This window comes from Notechis scutatus, chromosome 1 (assembly GCF_049901735.1).
Source record: "Notechis scutatus isolate UNSWTSFEM ecotype Mainland chromosome 1, rNotScu1.2, whole genome shotgun sequence".
Lineage (NCBI taxonomy): Eukaryota > Metazoa > Chordata > Lepidosauria > Squamata > Elapidae > Notechis > Notechis scutatus.
In genome coordinates this window covers 276,997,081-277,023,077 of record NC_142009.1, presented here as the reverse complement: position 1 = coordinate 277,023,077, position 25,997 = coordinate 276,997,081, and the positions used below count along the sequence as shown (strand labels likewise).

Below are 25,997 nucleotides of genomic sequence, written 5' to 3'. Positions count from 1 at the left end.
ACAAAACATTTGCTAGACCAATACTCGAATACAGTTCATCAGTCTGGAACCCTCATTACGTATCTGATATTAGCACAATTGAGAAAGTCCAGAAATATTTCACAAGAAGAGTTCTCCACTCCTCTACTGTTGTAGAATACCTTATGCCACCAGACTTGAAATTCTAGAACTTGAAAACCTTGAATTACGCCTGCTTCGGTCTGACTTAAGCATGGTATATAAAATCATACATTGCAATGTCCTACCTGTCAATGAATACTTCAGCTTCAACCATAACAACACAAGAGCACACAATAGATACAAACTCAAAGTAAACCGCACCAAACTTGATTGCAGGAAATACGACTTCAGCAATAGAGTGGTCAATGTCTGGAATACTCTACCCGACTCTTTAGTTTCTTCCCCAAACCCCAAAAACTTTAACCTTAGACTGTCTACTATTGACCTCACCCCTTTCCTAAGAGGTCTGTAGGGGGCGTGCATAAGCGCACCAACGTGCCTACCGTCCCTGTCCTATTGTTTCTCTTATTCTTTTATTTTTCTTATATGTACCCATTTCATGTATTCACAACTATGTATACATTTATACTTATTATCTTGTAAACAATTGGCAAATCAAATAAATAAATAAATAAATATAGTAGAATAGGTTCTTATAGGTAAAAAATAAAGATACAGTATAGTAATACAGGCATTCTCCTCCATGCTCCATCGAGAGCCCAGGATGGGTTGACTCCTTCCTATGATGTCATAGCTGAGTCTGTACTAAGATATAAAAGCCAGCCCCCGGGAGAGACCCCAGCTTTTGACTCAGCTCCTTTCAGTCAGTAGCTGTGTCTCTGAAAGCGTTCTGTTAGATAGCAATCACCAGCGATCTTCAGTACTTTTTTCCTCTCTTCAAGCAGCTCCCAGGGATCTGGGCAGCTGCTCTTTCAGGAGAGCCCTACAACGTTGAGAGCAGCGTCACAGAGCTCTGTGCAGGCAAGCTGGGCAGCGTCTGCAGACCTCCCCCACGCCTGCAGTTTGGAGCGATGGTAAACAGGATCGGCAAACTGATAAGAGCTCAAGCCAGCTGATCGTGTAACTGGTTGCTGTGTTTTTCCCTTGCTGACTTCGCTTGGGGCTCTGTATAGCCTAAGGAGCGATTCTTCAATCTTGGAGCCTGTTTTCCTGTAGTCAGCGGCCATCCTGGATTCAAGCCTTCCACCACGAGGTGAGCGGCCATTCTGTAAGCCCGGGGGCCATTTATACCCTAAGGGGCTTAATAGAAAAATTTCTAAACAGCTTCTTTCCAACGCAAGAGCCTTTATTTTACAAATGGAGCAAGATAAGGCTCTGGCAGAGCTTTCCCCCCCCAGTGGAACAGTCTCTTAAGCCCAATAGGAGAAAAAGACGTAGGCAACGCACCCAATCAGTCCAGAGGGAGGTGGCTGCAAAAATCAAAGCTAAGGCACTAGCCCCTAAGAAGGCAACTGAATTGAGGGCAGAGAAGCGCAGACATGCAGCTCTAGAGAGGCAGTTCAACAGAACTATTCAACAGAAGGGAGTGCAACTACAGCATGTTTCAGGTGATACTCGTGGGCCCCAACCAAGCCCTCCCAGGGGAGGAGAAGTTATCTATGAGCCTTTCCATCCTCCATCCTGGTCTCCTGAGGCTCTTGCTGTACAGTCAGATCTTCAGGATTTAATCAGATCTGGGCCTTATTTCCAACAGGCTTCTGTGCCCTATGCTCTTCCCCCTCCCTCCAGGCCTCGAACCTCTCCTCAATCTAGGCCTGAAGCCACCTTCACTCCCACAGCAGCGGGCCTTGGCCTTCTGCCTCTACCTTGAGCATAGACCAAGGCGTTCTGCCTCTTCAACTCCCAGAATTCCTCCTCCGATGTTGCTCATAGACCAAGGCTGTCATTTGATCCAAGATGTAGTCTCATCAGCCATTCGGCAGGGATTGGCTGAAGGCTTCAAGCAAATTCTTCAACCTCTGGAAAGGGTTCAGGCCCTTCTTCCTTCTCAATCTATAAGTTCCTTGCCTCCTCATCCTGATTTACACAGGCCTCAAGACCTCAGGGTCCATTCTTCTCTACCAGAATGGGAGGAGATTGATGAGGAAGGAAGGCCTTCACCATCTGAACACAGTTACTCCTCTCATTCAGTGTGCAATCAAGTGCAATCACCAGTGCAATCACCAGGCTGCTGCTTGGGCTGTTCGGGCTTCAACAGCAGCATCCTTCTTCACCAGGGCATCCATACAGTGGCTGCGCCAACTCCAGAATAGATTGCCTGCTTCTGACCTTCGGTCTCACCAAGACCTTAATAAGATTATTGCAGCGGTGGAATTCACTGCGGATGCCACTCTCAATTCCGCCAAATTTGCATCCAAGGCCATGGCATCTTCTGTAGCAGCAAGAAGACTTTTATGGCTCCGAAATTGGCAGGCTGAGTCACGCCAAAAATGGAAGCTGGCTTCAGTTCCATTCGCAGGTGATAAGCTTTTTGGCGATGCTCTGGAACCTTATCTCATCGAAACCAGAGATAAACGTAAAATTCTCTCTTCCTCTGGGAAGAAAGCCGACTATCACCCTGCTCCTTATCGCCCTCCTGCCTTCCGAGCGGAGACCTCATCTCGCTTCCCCCGCTCTCACAGGCCATATTCCTAACGCCAAGACCAACAGGCGGAAACATCTGGCAGGCAACAACCTTCTGCTGGTAAACGGCCCTTTTGGGGGGGAGGGGGTTGTTCCTTCCATTGCTCTAAGTAATCCCTCGTTCTCACCACCCATCGGAGGTCGCCTAGCCTTCTTTGCCTCCAAATGGGAGGAGTCAACGACGGACGCCTGGGTGCTCAGCACTATTAGGTCAGGGTTACAATTGGACTTCCTAACCCCACCCCACCCAAATTTTTTGATCTGTCCTGTGTCTCGGGACATTTCCAGGCAAGCCCTCATGAATCAGGCCATTCAGCACCTTCTTGAAATCAGGGCTATTTAACCTGTTCCCCCCGTCTCAACGGGGACGTGGGCTTTACTCTCGCTTTTTCATCGTTCCCAAAGCCTCGGGGGTGGCAAGCCATCCTTGATCTAAAATTTCTCAACCAATTTGTAAAATACAGGCGATTTAAAATGCAGACCCTGCATTCTATTTTAGAGAGCGTTCGGGAGGGCAACCTCCTCTCTTCCATTGATCTCACTGAGGCTTACCTCCACATCCCAATTTGGCCTCATCATCGCCAGTTTCTCTGTTTCTGTTATCAGAATACCCATTACCAGTATCGAGCACTTCCCTTTGGCCTCTCATCGGCTCCAAGGGTCTTCACAGCATTCTGGCAGCATTGGTGGCATCTCTGTGTTTTATTCCAGTGAGGATCCAATGCTACTTGGACGACATTTTGATTCTTTCCTCTTCCATCCTTGCGGCCCATCGGGATCTGCAAATTACCCTGTCAGGTCTCCAGAGCCACGGATTTTCCATCAACACCAAAAAGAGCCAGCTCTCTCCTAGAACCAAATTGCAACACTTGGGAGCAGTCATCGATACCATGTCGTGCCAGGTTTTCCTGTCCTCAGCTTGTGGAAAGAGCCTTGCAGAGATCATCAGCCAGATCCAGCAACATAAATTGTCCCCCTGTCGCTGCTGTCCAAACTTCTGGGGAAGATGGTTTCCTGTATTGGCATCGTCTCGTGGGCTCGGCTCCACTCTCGAGCCCTCCAATGGTTCCTGCTTCCCTACCAACAAGCAGGAACCAGCCACTCATCCATCAAGGTCCCACTCCCGCCACAAATCCGGAGATCTCTCAATTGGTGGCATTCCCCATCTATCTGCCCTTACAAAGCCCCCCTTTGAACCCCTTAGAACAGTGTCTCTCCGTTTCCTGACTCTGAAGGTAGTGTTCCTTGTTGCCATCACTTCTGCCAGGAGGGTTTCCGAGCTTGCTGCTCTTTCCATCAGACAGGACCTTTGTTCCTTTCACGATGATAGGGTTGTTCTTCATCTGGACTCCTCATTTATTCCGAAGGTTAACACCTGGTTTCACAGGTCCCAGGACATTCTTTTGCCTGACTTCTGTCCTCTCCCGCACCATGACTTAGAGCGGCAGTGGCACACACTAGACGTAAGAAGGGCTCTTAGAATATACATTAAGTGCACTTCCTCCTTCAGGAAGTCAGAAGCCATGTTTGTTTCCTTTTTCCCTTCTCACTTGGGGCACAAGGCCTCTTCTCCTACTATTAGCAGGTGGGTCAGGTCTTGCATTGAGCAGGCCTACAAAGCTGCGGCCCTTCCGGTTCCCCGAGGTCTTACGGCGCACTCTACCAGAAGTGCGGCCACTTCTGCTGCCTGGGCGACCCAAGCATCCTTGGAGGAGATTTGTCGTACGGCCACGTGGATATCTCCTTCTCCTTTCATCAGACACTACCGTCTGGATGCTTTTGCCTCGGCGACTGCAGCCTTCGGCAGACGGGTGCTTCAACGAGTGGTTCCACAGTCGGTGTGATGAGCCAGACGAGGACCCGCCCATTGACATGCAAGCTTTGGTATGTCCCATCCTGGGCTCTCGATGCAGCATGGAGGAGAATTGGCATTGGTAGAAGTTACCGTGAACGCTCTTTCTATCTATGCTGCGAGAGAGCCCAGCCCCTCCCTTGATTCATCCGGAGAGGATAAGACATATTTCTGTATTTATTTTGGGCTTTCAGAGACACCTTTCAGTCTGTCAAGTATCTTCGCCAAAGTTGGGGTCTCTCCCGGGGGTTGGCTTTTATATCTTAGTACAGACTCAGCTATGACATCATAGGAAGGAGTCAACCCATCCTGGGCTCTCTTGCAGCATGGAGAAGAATGACTGTAAAGGGCGTTCACAGTAACTTCTACCAATGCCCATATCTCTGAAACACAGCAACTAATGGATGCAACTAAGTAGGATATAATCACTTGAATAATCCTGAAAATAAGAGGAAATGACACTCCTGATGAATTTCAAAAAATTAGATTGTAGCCACTGGTCATAGCCCTGTGTGTACACACACACACACAAAAACACACACACTTCTGTAAAGTATGTATGTGTGTACACATAGGCATAGACATATATATCTATCTGCATATACATATGTTGATTCTATTCAAGTCATCCTTGGACAGAATCAACATATTTTAAAGGTTTAAAAAATGCCCTTATACACTTTATGCACTAAGTACACATTAGCAAAGATACCTCAGCTCTTTGGAGGGTAAGATCCAATAATAAATAATAAATAGTATTTAGTAATAATAAAAAATCTTTTTGAAGATATATGGCTTCATCCTTGCGGGCGAAGCTATTTATCTTCAAAAATAGCTATAGGCAAGGATCTATAAAAAAACAAAACAGGCTGAATATTTGTGTGGATGTAAAATAGGCATGAATTGCTTGTCTGCTTAAATGGAAAAAGCCCATATTTTTTCAGTTTTATAATGCTCACTTTAAGGCTTCTCTTGTGACATTCTGCTTCTTTCAACTTTGCTGCTAGGAAGTTTCAGGCCTTACCTGCATTTTGGTATGACTAAATCACCCTTTGATATAGTGCTTAGGGAGATCTGTCTGATGACAGTGTGAAAGTGCTGAGGTATTAAGCAAAGTAATTGCTGAAGGATGTGGTTTTTCCTGTAGGTAAACACCACTCCCTATTAGATAACATATACTGCTGACTTACATTCTTACAGAGCTGGGCTTCTATTTGTAAAAACACCAATCTATCACTTACTATATTGAAAGTATAAAACTATTCTGTTTGTAATCTTTCATGGAGTGTTGTTACTGAAATGAAGGGGATTTAAGGTGAAAGGTGAGATATAGAGTTTGGCTTTCCCAAAATAAAAATAAAAATAGAAAGGCAGATAGAATAAGTCTTCTGTTCCTGCCTGTTCATTCTGATCCTTGTTCTGACATTTCAAGATTTAATTCAGCCTCTCAAACATTCTAAGCCTTTTCCGATAATGAATGATTCAGAACATATAATCCTCTGTGACAGCATTATCTGTTGTTTAAAGTTACGAAAGCTGTGAAAGGGCTGAGCTGAAGTAATCTATTTGAATTGCTGAAGATCACTGACGTGTATCCACGCAGGGGGGGGGAAAAAAGACTTTTTCCTTCTACTTTGTTGTTTGTATTTCCAGGGAGAGCACCAAAACCCTTGTCCTACAAAGGAGCCTTGCCATCTGCCAGGTGGCCAAATGCTCAGGCAGGATTTTCCTTCCTTCCTGCCTTGCCTTGCCTTGCCTTGCCTTGCCTTGCCTTGCCTTGCCTTGCTTTGCCTTGCCTTCTCTTCTCTTCTCTTCTCTTCTCTTCTCTTCTCTTCTCTTCTCTTCTCTTCTCTTCTCTTCTCTTCTCTTCTCTTCTCTCTCTCTTCTCTTCTCTTCTCTTCTCTTCTCTTCTTCTTCCCTTCCCTTCCCTTCCCTTCCCTTCCCTTCCCTTCCCTTCCCTTCCCTCTTTATTCTTCTTTCTTTTTCCTTCCCATCTTCCCATCTTTTTCTTTTTCTTTGTCTTTCCTCTTTCCCTTTCTCCTTTCCTGTCCCTTCTTGGGTGCTCATATGCAAAAATTTCTCCTTTTGTTTTGTTTTTAGTTTGTTTTGCTAGCCCTCTGCCAGCAAAAATGGAGCCTGCATGCGCCCCCCACCCCCCGAGCTCCATTTTCGCTGGTAGAGGGTTGCAGGAGGCCGCCCAGACTGAAAATGAGGCCCACGGGGCTGTGCAGAGGCACCACAAACCGATCCTTTGTTGTTTCCAGGCCAGCCCCACAAATCCAATCTGGCCTGCAGGCCTTGAGTTTGACACCCCTGCTATAGAGGAAAGATTGACCCATATGTGATCAAGTGTAATTCACTGTTTGAAAGCAGTGCTTTTCTTACATCTTCATTCCATTGTATCATTTTTTTTTCCTTTGTAATGTTTGTTATCATTCTCTTTTGTTGTTACGTTTCAGTATTCTTTTTCTGTATGTTGAAAACAATCATTTGGTAGAAATATTAAGATAAGCATTGTTAATGGATATATGTATCTGTCTTGACTGTGTGATTAATTAAGATGTTTTGATGACTTGCAGCTCTAACTAAGCTGCACCACCTATCTCTAGATAATTCAGCATTTGATTTGGCCTATCTGTTCCATTGTATACTTCAACCCTAAGGCAATATGTATAATCAGAGTTGATTTTCTGGGTTAGTTAGTTCTGAAGATATGCAAGAAAAAGTCCTTTAGCGAAGTAATCTCTCCATTCCCCACCATCCAGTCAGAGCTGAAGAAGCTTCTTGGATGAGAAGCGAAACGTCTTCAAAGAAAAAAACAGAAAGTCCAGTTGCCTCTTGAAAAAGCACCTTTGGAAAGAACCATGGAGTCAACCATGATCTGGATGACTGAGAATCTCCATAGACCTTTGGCGGAGAAGGCTGTATGACACTTATATTGATGACACATAATCAGTTAGGAAACTATTCAAATGTAATAGGAAACTAGAGCCAATTTACAGCAACCTAGGGCCCACAGGCTAGAAATGGTAGAAGTTATACTCTCAACACATATGGAGGCCAATATAGTGGAGTCATTTTTGTGGAAGTTTAGGAATAGATAAAAAGATACAACTTATTAGGACTGGTTTCAGTGCAGAAACTTGCACTAAATGTTTTTTTCTTTTTCCTTCTAGTATTAATTTGCTCCTATCTTAAGGGAGTAACTTTGCCGGGCTTGTATTCTATGATGAGATAAGAAGTTTGCCAACATGCTTTACTGAAAGGTTATAGCTCATTAATGTAATCAATTAGTGTATTGACTAGTCTTCCTCTGAATTTTAAATACCTCTCTGTGAAAGTCTTCAGTTTATTCCTATCCTACCATAGCATCAATACAAAGATCAGGGTTTCTACTGATGTTGTGTCTTTTATATTATGTATATGAGTAGTAATGTGCATGATTTATCCCACTAATTTATTTACACTAATGAGACTTAATAGGTAATCCAGCAGTTTCCTGCAATTCTTATCCCATGGAAGTCCAGAAGCATGTTAATATAATTTCTCTCCAATGATTCATTAGTTATGCCTTGTTTTTAATGTTTATTGTTCATGCCCTCCTCTTCTTCCGCTCTTAGACACACTGCAGAACAACTGCAATTAAAAGTTCCAAATTAAACAAAGAAAGAAAGGAAGTCGCTGCACTGGATTTGATACAGTGGAAAAGCAGTGAGAGAAATTATATTTGGAATATGGATGAATGGTTAACTATGCACTATTATTATCTTGGGTGTTTCAGTATTTGTCCTTCTCTACAGCTGCCTCTCCCTCTTTCTTCCATTGATAAGTATCATAGATCTTATACCTCACATGTGATTTTCTTCTTAACAAAGGTGTTAGCAAACAAACACCAGCATTGCATAGTGCCTGTGGAAGGAGCCTGGCATGTCCTCTGTTTTTATGCTTCCTTAACAGTGATGGGATTCAAAAACTTTTACTACTGGTTCTGTGGGCGTGGCTTGGTAGGTGTGGCAGAGCTTGGTGGGCGTGGCAGGGGAAGGTTACTGCAAAATCCCCATTCCCTCCCCACCCCACTAACCTGCTTTCCAGCTCTGTTCTCCCGTGCAGGGCAACAAAAGAAGATCCAGCCGATCAGCTGGGACTCCGGAGGCAGAGACTAGATGGGGGAAGGGCCAGTCAGAGATGGTATTCCAAACTACTCAAAATTTCCGCTACCGGTTCTCTGAACTACTCAAAATTTCTGCTACCGGTTCTCCAGAACTGGTCAGAACCTGCTGAATACCACCTCTGTTCCTTAACCAGTTTAACTTCATTACATGCTCTGAGCCTTTGCCATTGTCCTTCTAGCAGGCAATCCCAGGAGAGAGCTCTGTTTTCAAATAATTGTATTTACAAAGAGATTCAGGATGGAGCGGTCATACAGCTTTGTATGCTGAGAGTAGCATCCTTAGTCTGTTGACATTTATAAAGTGATAAAATGTGTTTACCCGCTGTGATGAATATGTTGACATGTCATATGCTTAGAGAATAACCATTTTGGGATGATTCTGATTTCTGTACTCAAGACATGGCTAAAGGTTATCACTGCTGTTTCTGAAAGCTCAGCAGGTGTATCCTCTGCGGGGTTCTCGTTTCCTGTTTATATCAGAGGACAGGCTGAGTTTAACTGCCAGAGAGATGAGATATTTGTTGATAAAAAGGAAAGACGGCAAGATGTAAACCTCCCCATCCCAGATATCCCCTTTGTGAAATGCCTTGCAATGCATTTCAGGACACGGTAGCATGAAAAATAACTAGCTTTGTAAAAAAATATACATAGTCACTATAAGCATTTCCCCATTTCCTCTATTGCGATTGTTTTTTGTCATTGCCAAATGTTGCTATCTTCATTGTGTGTGTGCGGTACATATTTAAGCAGAGTGATTGGTTGAGGGCTCCAGTTTTGTTGCTGTCCCTTTTCAGCATGTCACTAGCTGGTGAGAAAGCGCTGGGATCACGGCACTGCAGCGGAAATGAGACAAGTCTAACGGCAGTGCCCTATCCATAATTTCTAAGCGACTTCCTCTGCCCCTTCTCCTATACCCTATTGTGTCATAAATTAGAATGCATACAGAAAAGCCCATCAGACTTACAAAGTGAGCTGAGTCACAAGTAGCAAGTTTAATTCAGGGTATTTCACCCCTTTCCTTTCTTTCTGTTGGTGATAAATGCTGCGTTCCAGATTCCATTGTGCTCTGTTGTGGAGCATAAGATTAATTTCATAATTTCAGACTGCTAGGCTATTTCAGACCATTATACTATTATACTATCATGCTGTTTAACTTTTTAATCCTTGTGCTAAAAGCCCCCACAGCTCTTACAGAAGATTTGGCTGGGCAATCTAGAAGGTTGCTGGCATGACTTTGATGTGTCTGTCTGCATAAGGAGGAGGGCAGACAAAGTTGGTTAGGATGAAAGGGAAAAGATACATAGCCACATCAGCATGAAACAGCAAATCTCATTTGGACTGGTATTTGGACTAGTCGCAAGATGCAAAGAATGACAAATGTTTTTACGTGTCTTGTGATTGTCATTAGTACTGCTAATTTACGAGAGAAAGTATTCTATTAACCCCAGGGAACTAAGGACAATTTAAGCCTATCTTACTCACCTTCTGGGGATGAGATGAAGGCAATGTTGTAGGGACACAGAAGAGAAAGGATATCGCCATGCTTAGTTGCAACTAGAAAAAGACTGTTGGGAACTAATGTAGCTTCAACACCCATCTTATAGACAGAGAACATTCACAAATTTCCAGTTCTGTTTGTATATCCTAAGCAACTTAGCAATAAACTTTTTTGCTGTTATTCTAGTAATATATAATTGATCTTTGCCATACTTGCATTGGGCTTGTTTTTAAAATTATTTATTTAAAAAGAAAAAGATCAAGGGCTTTGTCAGGGACATTTTTTTTTTACTGGCCTTCCAGATAATAAAGCAGATGTGTTGCGCGTGTGAGCCACAAATAAATGATGGGAAATGTTGCACTGTTGCATTGCCAGGACCCCACTCCTGTGATGTCATGAGGGCCCGGCTGTCTCCATTTCTCCTCATGAATTGCAGCATCTTGTGATGTCACAGGACCTTTTGCAACCAAAGTCCTGCCGATAAGATAGTTGACCATGTAAATTAGCACCTTGCCAATGTGCCATGGATGTGAAAAGGATTGAAAGGGTACATTCTATTTGTAGCTTACTGGCCTGTAATGGCTGAATAGAAATAGACCAAGCATGAATTTATGTGACATGTCTTGGTAACTTTAGGCTGTTTTCAGATATTATAGTTGATCATTCTTGGCTCTCTTTTGCAAGTAACAAGTTGTAACTTGCACAACCAATCTGACTTATTTAAATACACATGTTGCAATGTTTCCCTAAACTTGCATGTTCAGGTTTAGAGTCCGTAGCTGCTTATCCTGCATTGAACTTGAGAAGTATGATATGATGCATATCTTGAGGATTCAATTAAGCTTGCAGCAAATTAAATCCCAAATCTGAACAAAGTAATGCTATAAACCTTATAATTAAAATGGCAAGCGTAACTTTGAAAGTGAACCATAGGCTACTGAATCTGTGTAGCATAATAACATATGGTATATTTTGCTAATTGAGTTCCAAATCCATAATATATCACTACTTCATTTCAGGACTGAATGAACAGAGTGCATATGTGAACTTAGTTCTCTAATTAATTAATTTTATGCATTATTAAAAGATGAAATGCTGTGGACATAGTATATTTGGATTTCAGTAAGACATTTGACAAAGTATGCCACAACATACTTCTTTGTAAGTTAGACAAATATGGGATAGACAGCATCAGATTGATTTGTAACTGGTTGACCAATGTATAGAACTACAATTGAACTACATCTACATGGAGAGAAGTAAGCAGTGGGGTACCCAGTGATGGGATGCTGCCAGTTTAACCAGTTCGGTGATCGTGCACATGGGCAACTTTCAAAATTACTTACCTTCTATGTTACTTCTGGGGAGTAACACAGCTGAGACGCGGCAATCCACTCTGCCACGCGAATCAGCTGGGAGGATATAGGTAAGTACAGTGCGGGGGGGCAGTCCAACCCAATCGTCGGAGACAACCGGTTTGCTCAACAGCTGATCGTCGGAGCTAGAGGTTCGCCTGAACCAATACGAACTGGGAGAATCCCAGCCCTGGGAGTACCCCAAGGTTCTGTCTTAGGCCCAGTACTCTTGAATATCTTCATGAATGATTTAGATGTGGGGATAGAAGGGGAATTCATCAAATTTGCAGATGATACCAAGTTGACAGGAATAGCCAACACTCCATATGATAGGCTCAAGATCCAGAAGCATCTCAACAGATTTGAATATTGGGGCCTATCTAACAAAGCGAAATTCAGTGGTAAGAAAAGTGTCGTGGTTCTGAGCAATACTCTCAATCAAGACTCCGTGGCCTTGTCTCCCCCTCCATAAGTATGGCAATGAAGAAACGAAGCAAGAAAAATATGGCTTCAGCGAGAGTTGTTTCGAGAGTTGACAGGAAGGTTTTACACTTAAGGCAAGAAAAATCCAATGTACAGGTATTGAATAGGTGGAACCTGGCTCAGTAGCAGAAACTGCAAGTGGGCACTAGGAGTCCTAATAGACATCCACTTAAATATGAGCCAACAGTGTGCTGGAGTCACCAAAAAAAGCCAATGCAGTCCTAGGTTGCATAGCCAAGGGATCAAATCAAGGTCACATGAAGTACTAATATTGCTTTATAATGCCTTGGTAAGACCACACACGGAATACTGCTTCCAGTTTTGGCTGCCACAATATAAAAAAGATGTTGAGACTTTGGAAAGAGTGCAGAGAAGAGCAACCAAGATGATTGGGGGGGTTGGAGGGTAAAACATACGAAGAACAGTTGCACAAATTGGGTATGTCTAGTCTAGTGAAAAGAAAGACAAGGGACAACATATTATCAATGTTCCAATATTTGAGGGGCTGCCATAAAGAAGAAGAGCTCAACCTATTTTTGAAAGCACCAGAAGGCAGATTAAGAAGTCATGGATGAAAATTAATCAAGGAGAGAACCAACCGAGAACTAAAAAGAAATTTCCTGACAGTGAGAACAATCAACCAATGGAACAGCTAACCTTCAGATGTTGTGGGTGTTCCATCCCTGAAGATTTTTAAGAAGAGATTGGACAGCCATTTATCCAAAATAGTGTTGGGTCTCCTGTTTGAGTAGAGAGTTGGGCTACAAGACCTCTAGTGTCCCTTCCAGCTATATTATTCTCTTATGCAGGTAATCCTCGACTTACAACAGTTTGTTTAGTGACCATTTGAAGTTACAACACACTTTAAAAAGTGAATTATGACTATTTTTCACATTTATAACCGTTGCAGCATGCCCATGGTTACAGGATCAAGATTTGGACTCTTGGCAACTGACTCTTATTTAAGATAGCTGCAGTGTCCCCGCATCATGTGATCCCCAGCCTTAAGCAATCTTTAAAAAGTAAAGTTGTGTTGGCCCTGGTTAATATTTGGATGAGGAGCCTTCAGGAAATCCCTGATCTATATACTATGTTAGAAAAATTGTAAAAAGAAGGTATGATTAACCACTTACGCATTTATTGCCAAAAAAACCAACTTCGATATGTCTATGTAATCAGCAGGGATTAATTTCAAATCAAGGGAAATCTTATTAATTTTTTTCCATTTAACAGAATAACAGAGTTGGAAGGGATCTTGGAGGTCATCTAGTTCAACCCCCTGCTCAAGCAGGAAACCTATACCATTTCAGACGAATGGTTGTCCAGTCTCTTCTTGAAAACTTCCAGTGTTGGAGCATTCACAACTTCTAGAAGCAACTTGTTCCACTGATTAAATTGTTCTAATTGTCAGGAAATTCCTCCTTAGTTCTAGGTTGGTTCTGTCCTTAGTTCTTGATGGCTAATTGAATAAAAAGTGACTGACCCACTTTTTTCAACTTTTTCATGCTATTTGTTGTGGATCTGTATACGTGCTTTGCTAACAAGGTGGGAGCTTGTTACCTTCAGTAGAGAATTCTGTTCTTAAGTATGCGGAAGAGAAAAAGGCGATGTGATTTAATGAAGAACGGTTCCCTTAGATTCAGATCATCTTCTCACACAATTCACCTGAATGTATGTGAATGTGGTTGTTGAATCATGTTAGGGCTTGCTTGTTCTGGGGTGTTCCTGCTCTTATCTCATCCTACTAAGAAAAATTTCACTGACAACATGTGACTCATGGGTAGGAGAGACTATTTACCTTGGAGCAAATGATTCCTGGATAAGATAATATTGAAGGGACTTAAAGAAATGTTTTTCACCCAAGTACCTTTTTTTCCTCCTTCCTAGTGGTTTCCCATAAGTGCAGGGCCTGCTTTTTTCAGATGACTTGAGTGGTGATCCACTGTTTTTTACTGACTGGTTTGTCACCCAAGTCTGACATTTGGGCTGAGAAAGAGTGACCGGATGATGGTCACCCAACCAAGCTTTCATGCCTGAAGTGGGATTAGAACTCAGTCTCCTGGCTTCTAACCTGGTCTTCACAGAGTAAATTGCCCCTTCAAATCACAAATACTAGTCAATATTGAGTGCCTGGTTTTTGCGGTGATTTAAGACTTCAAGAACCTTGTTCTTACATATTCTAAGAAAAGAGGCAGCGCATAATGAAGACAAGTAGGAAGGTGTGAGTTAAACATGTTTTTGGCGCCTTGTTTTGTATACATTTTGTTCTGTGTACATGCTGGAGTGACCTTTAATTGCCAACAGGCTGTTTTTCTGTCGTGTCAACTCCCCACGTTTTATGTAAGAATATGTACATTTAGTTAAACATGCACAGGTCAATATAGACATCCTGATTTTCAGCTGGAAATTGGACTGGAGAATTAACAAGAAATTTGCTGCTAATAGATTGGTTTAAAAGTAGATTTTTGAATATCTCTATTGCTGTATAGCAGTATGTTGTGGAATTTGTTACAACAAAAGTGACATGTCAGTACATAAGGCACCTAAACAAATGTGGATTACCTGATTGTCAGATATGAAACTGGAAATGGTTTTTTCTACAGAGGGATCTGCAGTAGAGTTATAGTCCAGTACAGTTATTCAGAAAGGAGGAAGGTTCCTTATGAACTAATAGGCTATCTCCCCCAGCCACATTGCTTAAATTGTATTATTTTCCTCTTGACATCCCTGCATATAGTTTGTATGGGACATGGTACTTGTATGGCTTCTATTCAAAGAAAAATCCTGCACTGTCCTTTCTGTGCAAAGAGCATAAACAATGGCATCAATGGTGGTCTTCCTCCTATGAACCTGCATGTAGATGTACAGAAGGGAATGTCCTAATCTGAAGGATGCTGGCAAAGAGGTGCCTTATAAGAAATGCTCACATAATAAGTAGTGCATCTTTCAAAACAACTGAATATTGCATGTAAAATGTGGTGGTTTTGATCTTAGGGTACTTACAATATACATTTTTCTTCCAATATTTCAATAAAAGAAAGATAAGCTTTTTCTCCCCTTTGTAGTAAAATGCCCTGTTTTAACTTAGCTGTCAACATTTAACATGCCACCTCTTTTGCGCCAACACCCAGTTTTGTGCAATAGAGGCATAGCCCATTGTCCACATTATATATCTTAGGTTCTCATTGTAATCACAAATACAATCCCTATAAGTAAATAAGCACATGAATACATAAAAAGGTCATGTGTTTTTCTGCTTATGAGTAGGCCTGTGTTTAGCAAGTCTGGGATCCCTAAAAGTGGTAGCATTGTTAGGAAGAGACATCAGTAAAATTGAATTAAACGGAGCTGAATCTTACTTTTTAGTTGTATGGTTTCCAGTACTGTATGTATACATAGTACATAGTAGTATTTTTGAAATGAATGGTGCTTTGAAATCCTTTCTCTGATTCTTTTTAAAAAGTATGACATTTGAATAAACCTGCAAAGGCCAACGGTGAATACAGGGAACTGTGAAAACATGATAACAAATTGTATATAGGTCTGGGAAACCAGGTAATCAAATCTAATTGTACTAATATATTTCTGTAAGATATTGGTTTTGTACAAACAGTATGTTAAACAGAATCAGTTGAACTCCTAGCAGCTGGATTTTCACAATGATTAGAATTAAGCTTGCATAAGATTTGTTTTTGTTTTGTGTTGTAGTTTTGCATGATATCTACATCCAACCTATTTGATTTATAGTTTACTGTAATTTATAGTTCACTGTATTATGCATATCCAGAAGGTGGATTAATTGAGTCATCATGTTGTATCATAACCTAGTCGTATAGTCAGCAACCTGACCCTCTTAATGCTGATCTCTTCTATGCTAACGGAACTGCGGAAGAATGGAAGAGTTAGACACAGCCTGCCACCTTACCCCCTAGACACCTCAGGGGTGTCAAACTCGCGTCATGATGGCGGCGTTACGTGACGTACTGGGACTTTTTCCCCCTTTGCTAAATCAGGCATGTGATGTATCTGTCCCATGCACCGTGAGTTTGACACCGCTGTCCTAGAAGAAAGAATTAGTCCAGACAAGGAACAATGGATGGAAACTGAATAAGGAGAGATTTAACCTGGAAATAAGGAGTAATTTTCTGACAATGACAACAATCAACCAATGGAACAGCTTGCCCACGAAAGTTGTGGGAGCCTCATCACTTGAGACCTTCAAGAAGAGATTGGACTGCCACTTGTCAGAAATGGTGTAGGGTCTCCTGATTGGGCGGGGGGTTGGACTAGATGACCTACAAGGTCCTTTCCAACTCTGTTAATCTAATCTAATTTCAAAAGAGAGACAGTCACATGAAAGGGGGAGAGGGCAGTTGAAATGGACTAAGAAACTGACAAGAAGTTGGAGGCGAATTGAAATTGTAGAAAGGAAAAGAAGAAAAAGGAGGCTACTAATCACATATGAAATTAGACAGTCTCAGGTTGCTGAGGAGGAATTGACATGGGTGTCTCTATACAAAGAAGACCCCACAGCATGGGATTTCACAAGTCTACTTCTATGAAATATGCAAAAAGAAAAAAAGGCATTAGAAAGATAATCCCTGTGTTGTTAGGTGTAAAAAGGTCCACTAAGACTAAGTAATTTCTGGAGTTTTTAGTTAACTCTGTTAGTTAACTCTGCATTCTAGACTAGGCACACCGTTTCTTTAACAAAAACAGTAATGTTGCTGGCAGAATGGTAGTTATTCTCTGGAATGATTATAGAGCAATTAAGTCATAAAATAATTTGCTTCTTCCAAAGGCAGACACAGAAGGTGAGGAGAACTATAGCTCTATTTTTATGCATTACTTGAATTGGGTTTGCTTAGGTAGCTGAATTGAAAAGTCAGTATGTCAGAGAAACTAATGTCATCCTATCTTTGATATCCCCAGAATAAAGAAAAGAAATTGGAGTGGTTCCCAAGTTTGCATGTTGTATCTTGTCTGATCAATCCTGAGATTGCACAACAAGAATAGTTCTTGTCATTTTCTCTCCAGCCTTATAAAGGCTGAGCTGCAGGGACATTTTAAGCTGATAAGTCTTGTGTAGCTGTGCTCTCTATATCCAATGAATGGGATAGTGCAATTTTCCCAATTTGGAACCTTCTAGTATATTTGTACAATTCACATTATCGCTAGGCAGCATGCTGGCTTGGAGGGTATAATGGAGTTTTTAGTATTTCCCATCACAATGGCACCAGTCTGGGGAAGGTTATTATTCTAGCTATAAGTCAGATAACCACAATCATGTCTTTCCTTTGGCTTCTCAGATGAATCTGATCTGGTAAAGTAAGACTTATTCCAAATGTGGCAACGTAACACATTCTGCACATATTTAACTGTAACATGATGAACCTTGGAATTATCAGCTCCTCTCTAAGGTTGTACAAAAGTGAAAAAAAAAGAAAAGAAAAAGGATGAATCGTAATTAGTCTTACCTCTTTTGTTTCTCATTATCATAAAGGCATTTAGTGGGTTTGCGTAGGCTTATACTGTTGAATATGAAAATTTAGGGAGGTAGGCAAAATGCATGATTTTGTTTAAAAAGAAAGTTGAATTTTTGTTTGAGAAAAACAAGAAAAACCCCAGGAGTTCTGAAAATTAAGCAGTGTAGGATGGCTAAGCGAAGATTCCTTCGCCATTCCTAATACTTTTTTTTAAAAAACCCTCAATTGTTAAAGCTTGTCCATCAGCCTCATGCCATTTTTCTTACGGTGTTCTGTCCCAAAATATTTTTAAATAAAATACGCACTTACTGCACTTAATAAAATTAACATATGATTGTTTGCAAGTAGGACGGAGAGATAGAGAGAAAAGCATTTTACCTGGACAATCCCTGCAGAAACAATATACGTTTTGCAAGAACTTGGGTCAGCAGCTGATTTGAGCAACAGGATCTGTTTTAATGGGATGACAATCTGTGCTTAGAAGGATGTTTTTTTCTCTCCTAGCCAATTGCCTTGATCTTTGATGTACCCACACACATTTGTATTTATTCACCATGGAAAATAAACATCTCAGACAAAAACAGATTTTAACTCTAGGTTCTATATGAATACAATAACCTGCTTTCATTTAGTCAGTGGAGAAAGTACATAATCCTATGAATTTGATCCAGAAAGGGAGCCTGTTCAAAACTAGGCGTGGTCCTTCTACAATCTTTCAAGGAATTCTTTTTATTTCAGTTGGCCCCTGCAGTGCCTGGATTTGTTGCTTATTTATATTTAAGGAAGAAAAAAGAAGATTATTGAGCTAAGGATAATGTGATCCAGAAAAATGCAAAGCAGAACTCCATATGAGCCTAAGGACAGCATGCCCGAGTTTCATTAAAACAGGATTTTGTTAATTAGTTTTATATTGATGAATCTTAGATAACATGAATAAATCCTACACCTGGCTAGCCTTTAACTAATATGTCTTCTAAATTTATTAGGATGATCAGTATCTCTAAATGGAGGTCTGATTTATCTAATGGTGGGCTATTTTGGAAATTGATGGAGGTTTGTAACAATAACTAAATGCTACCCGCCTTCATACAATGTCTAGATGTTCATATGCAATTACCTTTTATTTTTTTGTGTTTCAGAAAAAGGCATGGCAGACAATAAAGACAATTGTCAATTTGCCAGTCATCAGTCCCTTCAAAAGGCGGTATTCTTGGGTGCAGCTGGCTGGTCACACTGGTGAGAACTTTGAATTATGAATGAAATTGAAAACTTTCAATCTGCCTGCAGAACTCCTAGTTAAAAAAAATACTCATGATCAGAGCTGATCATTTATTTCTAAATATTCAGAGCAAGATAAGAGAGTGTTTACATTATTCCTTCTTTTTAAAAATCTATACTGAGTTTTGAGAATTAATAACCATGCACATTTAAATAATGACATAAATAAAAGTGGACTGTATTAAAAGATTAGATATATCATGCAGTTGGCTTATGGGCTGTTTGGGACTGTGGAGCTGTTCCAACGTGACCGAATTCTTACAAGAACTTTGAAACCTCAGATTTCCTAACATCATATTTTATTGCTTTTAAATATAAAAGCTATCATAAAAACTCTCTCAAAATTCACCATGATTTAATTGGCATGTGATTTATAAACATATTTTCATCTATCTTTCGATTATCCAAACATGACTTATGCTTTGAATTCAAAATTTGTAGAGATTACAGAGTTGTTCTTTCCAGCTTCTCGGGTAGGAGTTGGGGGAACACATGCTAACATAATGGCTACCTTTTCTCAACAAATTATTTTGAATTGATTAAAATGTATGCTGCGTTCCAAAGGTCAGCTTTCAGCATATACTGTATCCCATTAACAGAAGCTTGTTCTTATAGCTAACCTGGTTTCAAATACTATAATACCATTGGCCACTATTTCAGTTATAATCAATTCAAATCATAGCAGCAGGAGAGTGTGTTTTTAATCACCAGATCTGGCTCCTGAGTCATTACGTCGCTGGTTCTGTGAAGCTTTTGAGCTTTTGTGCAGCCATGTGTATCTGGACTTTAATATATTTAAATATTTCCGGTAGATGTTTTTCACAGGATTTTTATGAAATAGCTGTTTATTGCCTGACTTTCTTTAGAATCAGAATATAATAGAGCTGGAAGGGACCTTGTAGGTCTTCTAGTCCAGTCCCCTGCTGAAGCAGGAGATCCTATATCATTTCAGACAAGTGACTGTCTAGTCTCTTCTTAAAAACCTCCAGTGATGAAGCACCCACAACGTCTGAAGGCAAGCTGTTCCACTGGTTAATTGTACTCACTGTTACGAAGTTTCTCCTCAATTCCAAAGGTTGCTTTTTTCCTTGATTAGTTTCCATATATTGTTTCTTGTTCTGCTCTCTTTTGCTTTGAAAAATAAATTGACCCCCTCTTCTTTGTGGCAGCCACTCAAATACTGCTATCATGTCTTCCCTAGTCCTTCTTCTCTCTAGATAAGCCAAACCCAAATCCTCCAAACATTCTTCATATGTTTTAGCCTTCAGGCCTTTAAACATCTTAGTTGCTCTTCTTTGCACTTTTTTCAAAAATCTTGTTTATTTTGAGTTATTCTTTTTACAGGGTGCTGACTTATATTTCCACTAAATTGGAGCAGAACTGGATAGGGGGTTGTGCTGCTGCTGCTGGTAATTGCAGCTGAACTGTGAAGAGAGAGGCCTTTGAAAATTCCAGTAACATCATGGTTTTGTTTCTGCAGGAAGTTTCAAAGCAGCCGATGGTGGGACGATTCTGAAACGCCACTGTGAGAACGAGGAGAAGTGCTTTGAACTGCTGATGAAAGACTCATTGCGTTCCTGTGTCCCTGTCTTCCATGGTGTGGTGGAGAGAGATGGCGAGTCCTATTTACAGTTGGATGATCTTCTAGCTAATTTTGAAGGGCCTTGTGTGATGGATTGTAAAATGGGAGTCAGGTGGGAGATCTTAAACAACAGCTTCCCATCTCATTGTGGATAATTTGCTTGATAATTTGGATAATTTGGATAATTTGGAAGCTAGGTGTCCTTAGACTGCTCATGGAAGGTCAACAGCAGATCCCTTTCTATTATATTATCTGAGTTATGGACATTTTTGAAAAATAACTACTTGAGAAGCCACACCTGTAATTTAAGCTCCCCTATAGGCTGCTTGCTTGTTCTCTCTAGGTTTATTAATATGTTTTCTATTTTTCAATTTTGTAGTTTGCGGCCAGTTCTTCTGTCTATCACGAATGGCCAATATTTTCTTTATAAAGAACACCACTTTCTAAGCCCTATATCATTTTCAGAAACTGAACTGCATATAGGACATATTCATGGAAGCGAGTGGCATGTTCTAGCAAGATTTACTCAATTTGGACACATCAATAGCAAGAATGATAGAAGAATTGATGTTTCACTGGTTAAGCTTCAGCTGAATTATCTCTGAGCGTGATGTCAGGTCTCAATCAAGTTATGAACTATTTTTCTGTGCATTGGATAAAGGAACGTGAATTGATTGTATGCATGTATTGAAACTAATGTCCGAACTGAATTGTCACAACTTGCACTTCAGTGTTTCTAGGGATGGAGTCAATTTTTTTTCAACATACAGACACATCATGCTATTTTTTTGGGATAACTAACATGCACAGATTGTGGCTTTAAAATATATTTGAAGCAGGATTTCATTAAATGAAATGAAATGTATATTCATATGTTCATTTTGCATTGTGAGATTGTCATTGTCCCTACCATAAAAAGTTGCTCAAATTTTATAAAAGTTTCAAACTGGAAGAAATATTTACATTGTCCCGTTGAAAATGTGTTGTTCCTTTGTTCCCTCCTGCCACATACTAAATAACATTTTTTACTTAGTTGCTCTGTCCAAATATTATGCTCCTGTTCAACGAAAAGTTGTTTGAAAATGTTGGAAAAAGCTATACAATTCTTTGAAATATATTTAAATATTTCTCATCAAATTGTTTTTCCCTAAAAATAGTCTCCAGACAAGTTCAGGACTAAAAGTTAATAATGAAGAATTCGTTTCTTTTGAAACAGGTTTTTTTTTAAAGAAAACTTTAATCAAAAGAGTTTTAGAAAAATACTCCCTCAGTTAAACAAACTGACTTTTTTTTTCTTTTTCTAGAGCTGGGTAGTTTCATTTTTGGGGGGAAAACTATGGAATCAGTCTTCTTTTCATTGTGTTTTTTGTGGTCTGTCTTGAGTCTGTCATAAAATATCACATTCTTCCATTCTGAATGAAATTAGCTAGCTGTACTAAGACTCCAATGCCTTCTTATTAGGATTACTTAACGTATACTTTATACTTTTTTTTCTATAAAGATCGCAAATCAGTTCACAATCTAGAAAACCCACAATGTAAAAAAAAAGAAAAGAAAATCAATATAGAACTCTTATACTGTGAAAAGAAAGGGAGAAAAAACCCAAAGCAATAATGATGTTACCTACTTTAGGTAATGATATGTATGCAAGAAATCAACAAGAAACTTGGAAAACACATAATGGACCCCTCAAATAAAATCTTAAATCATTCTGATTCTTTTGATTTAAGGTATCTTCTTGGACTTGAAGAAAAACTAAAATCTCATTGGCTATACCATTTTTCTTTTACCCAGATGGTAGCTGCCCTGATCCTAACCTAAATAATCATGAAAAGAGAACTCTACTTTGGTTGTTAATTCTCTTTGCCTGTAACTGGAATGGTGCATTATATGGCATAGACAGCATGAAATGAAAGCTAGCTTTTGTTGTGGTTGCTAGAGTTAGAGAGATGCTCAACATCCCATTGTTTTTGTAGGACGTACTTGGAGGAAGAATTGACTAAAGCCCGAGAAAAACCGAAGCTCCGTAAAGATATGTATAAGAAGATGATAGATGTGGACCCTTTGGCACCCACCGCTGAAGAGAACACACATCATGCAGTGACCAAACCTCGGTACATGCAATGGAGGGAGACCATCAGCTCCAGTGCTAGTCTGGGTTTCAGGATTGAAGGGATAAAGGTAAGAAATCTTCCCTAGCCTTTCCTGTTTGAAGCATTTGTTCTGGTGTGCTTTTCAGAAGCTTCCATAGTAATGTGTCATTCATGCCACACCTGGCTGACAGTGTCTGGTCTCAGAAGTTATGTAGGACTGAGCCTGGTTGGTTATTGGATGAGAAGCCAGCAAGAAATAGAAACCTGTAGATTCTCCCATGAGCTGTTCAGAACATCCAGTAGTGGGAGGTGCTTCAGTCTCTGCATGTCTAGGCTGGGCTTAATTTGTGGAACGCTCCTCCTCCTCCACGGGACTCCTCCCCAGCGTTCCCCGGTTTTGGCTCAGCCTCGTTGTGGATAGGCAGTGCTTTTTGTTCTTCCTTGGCCGAAACAGGAGTATTACTCAGCAGGTTTGGATATAGTCCAGTTCGTTTTTTTCAGGCTTTTAGCCTCCAAATCACATTATGATCTCCTGACATTAGCTCTCTCCATCTGGTCGTCGGAGATCATTTGCATTTTCGGGCAGCGTTGTTTTGCGCCCGAAGCGGCGGGCGGCTTCGGCATTGCTCCAAGCCCCCCCCCCCCACCTGCTTGTTCTACCCCCTGCCATTGTGATTCCGCATTGCCTTTCTCTATATCGGCAATAGCGGCGTGGGCATTTTTGCTCTCATCCAAGTCATATCGTTTGATTTTTCCCCTCAGAACGCCGTCTTGGTGTGGAAAGCAGTAAGAATTCTTTCCCCGCCGTTCCTTCTAGCCATAAGGAGAAGCCATCGGAGGCATTTCTCCACACGGCGGGAGTTTGTTGCTGGGAAGCGCGCGTGCGCCAAAAGTAACGGCCATTGTTTTTGCCTTTGTTTTTAAAAACTGCGTGGCTGCGCTATTTGTAACTCGAGCTGTGTGAGGTAGTTTTTCTTCCTGATCAGAGGTTTTTCCTTCTGATAACCTAAGGAATTATTACACCTCGTTTTCTTATTAGATTCGAGGCCATCCGTGTATTATTGTTGGCTTAACCCTCACAGCCTTACCCACCCAGCGGCACAACAACGAGCACCCAGGCCCGTGTCCGCCTGTGCAGGGAAGCTGTTGAAGGTCTCTCTTTATTATCTTGGCCTTTCAGGTATTCTTAATTTGGCTGTTTGGATATTCACTATATCAAGCTGTTTCTCTATTAATTTAAATATATATATATATATTTATATTTATGTATGGTATTCAGCTTTGTTCGGGTATTTTCCCACGTCATTATAGTTGTGCTTTTAAAGTTGTAGCAACGTTTCGGCAGAATCTCATCTGCCATCATCAGGCTTCTGTATTGTGTTTGTCTGTAAGTCAGACTTTTACAGCTGTTTCAGCTACTGCTGTGCCAGAACAAAGCTGAATACCATACATGTAAGTACCCGCAAAAACTTAAGAAAACATTTATATCTCTCTCTATATATATTGGTGACTTTCATTCACTCCAATAATAATAACAACAACAATAATAATAATAATAATAATAATAATAATAATAATAATAATAATAATAATAATAATAATAATCAGTATTAATATCTTAATAAGGAAAGATATTATTACTGTGATACGACTCATATATACATATATCTTAATTGAAAAACAAAAACAAAACAAAACAAGGGGATAAGATATTATCAGGGCAACCAGTCCCTTCTTGGATCAGGCCCCTGGGCGTGCCAACCGCCTCAACAGTATCGCTTTGAATAACGAGCATACTGCATCTCTTTCCATTCAAAATGGCAGGTGGTAGTAGCTCTCAGACCTCAACATCAAGGGTCAAAGCTAAATCTCAGCACAAATCCAAGCAGATAAAAGGTCATTCTAAAGCTTCAGAAAGCGATGCCAACAGGCGCCATAAAGCATTAGAAAAGCAAATAGGTGTGCAAGGGAGGCACACGGCCTCATAGGACCTTCTGCCCCCCAGTCCAGTACCGTCTACCCCTTCCCATCCTCCTCCTCCCCTAGATCTCTCCCTCTCATCCAGACACAGCTTGGTTTCCCAGAGTCAACAGGCCCAGTTACCTGGAACACAGACCACGCGAAGGGCTCCTGAAGCTACATTCTCTCCGACGGCTGCCGGTCTTTGACAGGACGACATTCTTCCAGAGGAAGTTCCAGAGAGAATGAAGGCGTGGAGCTGGCAATCCGCCAGGGAACTGCAGCAGGTCTTCAACACGCAGTTCTGACCAGGGAACACCCGGTAACCACTGACTATGATTCTCAATCTCTAAGGTCGTTGACCAGATCGGAGCAACACTATACCCAGGTGCAGTTTCAGGGGGACATGTCCCTCCAGGGGCCGCAGGAGGAGGAGGAGGGGGCAGAAGAAGTGGATCACATTGATCAAATGGAACAGATTGTGTCAGGATCAATACATGACCGTGACCCGGCCCTGTCAGAAGCAGACCCCCTAGAAAGTGGAATGTCTGAGGATGAGGGCCTTATTCCTGATCAACCGGTATTTTCAGGCTTATTCCGCCCACAACTATTCAGATCACTTTTGTTTAAGGCAAAAAACATTGCACGCCTGAACAGGTCGGCCCCTTCTACCACTCCAACTCCTTCAGAAGTGGGACCAGAAGATCTAATTTTCAACCAACTGGTTGTTGAGGCAGATGTGATTCCAGTTCCTCACATGTTTTCAGACCTGGTACAGAAACAGTGGGCGTCTGCAGCGGTGTACCCTGCCCCCACGGGATATGACAGGAAATATTTTAATTTGGCCCCTGATTTCTAAAAATTGTTGAATACTCCCGAGGTAGACGAACCTATAGTGGGATTAGCGTCCTCGTCCTCCATTCCCAGTGAAGCACTGGAGGCATTAAAGCCGGAGGAAAAACGGGCCGAGCTTGCCCTACGCAGGGCCCATCAGTCTGATGCGTGGGCCATCAGAGCGGCCACGGCCGCTTCCTTCTTTACCCATGCTTCTCTCAGGTGGCTCCGTCTCTTACGGGAGCATGTCCCTAATTCCAACATTAGAGCGCACCAAGATATTGTAAAACTTATAGCAGCCGCTGAATTCTCAACTGACACAACTTATCATGCGGTCAAGTTTTCAGCCACGGCCATTACCACACATGTCACAGCACGACGCTTACTATGGTTAAAACATTGGCAAGCGGACATTAAGCACAAATGCAAGCTGGCTTCATCTCCTATTGTGGGAGAAAGACTCTTTGGCCCTGCCCTCGACCCGCTGTTAATCGAAACCCGAAACAAAAAGAAAATTCTACCTTCCCTTTTTCGGAAGTCAGATTCTAGAAACCCTCAGTCCTTTTGGAGGGGATCCTTTCGGCCCTTTTATCAGGGATTCTTCTCACCCAGATACCAGAGACCGCCATCATTCAGACCAGGGCAGTAGCCAGAGAGGTCCGACTTCGGGGATAGGAACAGAAGGGGTGGCCAATCCAAGAGATCCTTTTGAGGAGCAGGAAATAGGTCTTTCCGGCATCCAAGATAACTCCCCAGACCCGGC

The 25,997-nt window shown here is 41.3% G+C and overlaps 1 protein-coding gene across 1 annotated transcript in view; it reads left to right on the top strand.

Annotated features, from left to right (window-relative positions):
• Positions 1–25,997, top strand: part of ITPKA (inositol-trisphosphate 3-kinase A) — a 65,334-nt gene that overhangs the window by 24,319 nt on the left and 15,018 nt on the right. Inside the window, exons 2-4 of the mRNA XM_026664595.2 lie at positions 18,628–18,724; positions 20,247–20,460; positions 22,325–22,529. Of these exons, the coding sequence (XP_026520380.1) occupies positions 18,628–18,724; positions 20,247–20,460; positions 22,325–22,529 (516 nt within the window). The remainder of the gene's footprint in view (positions 1–18,627; positions 18,725–20,246; positions 20,461–22,324; positions 22,530–25,997) is intronic.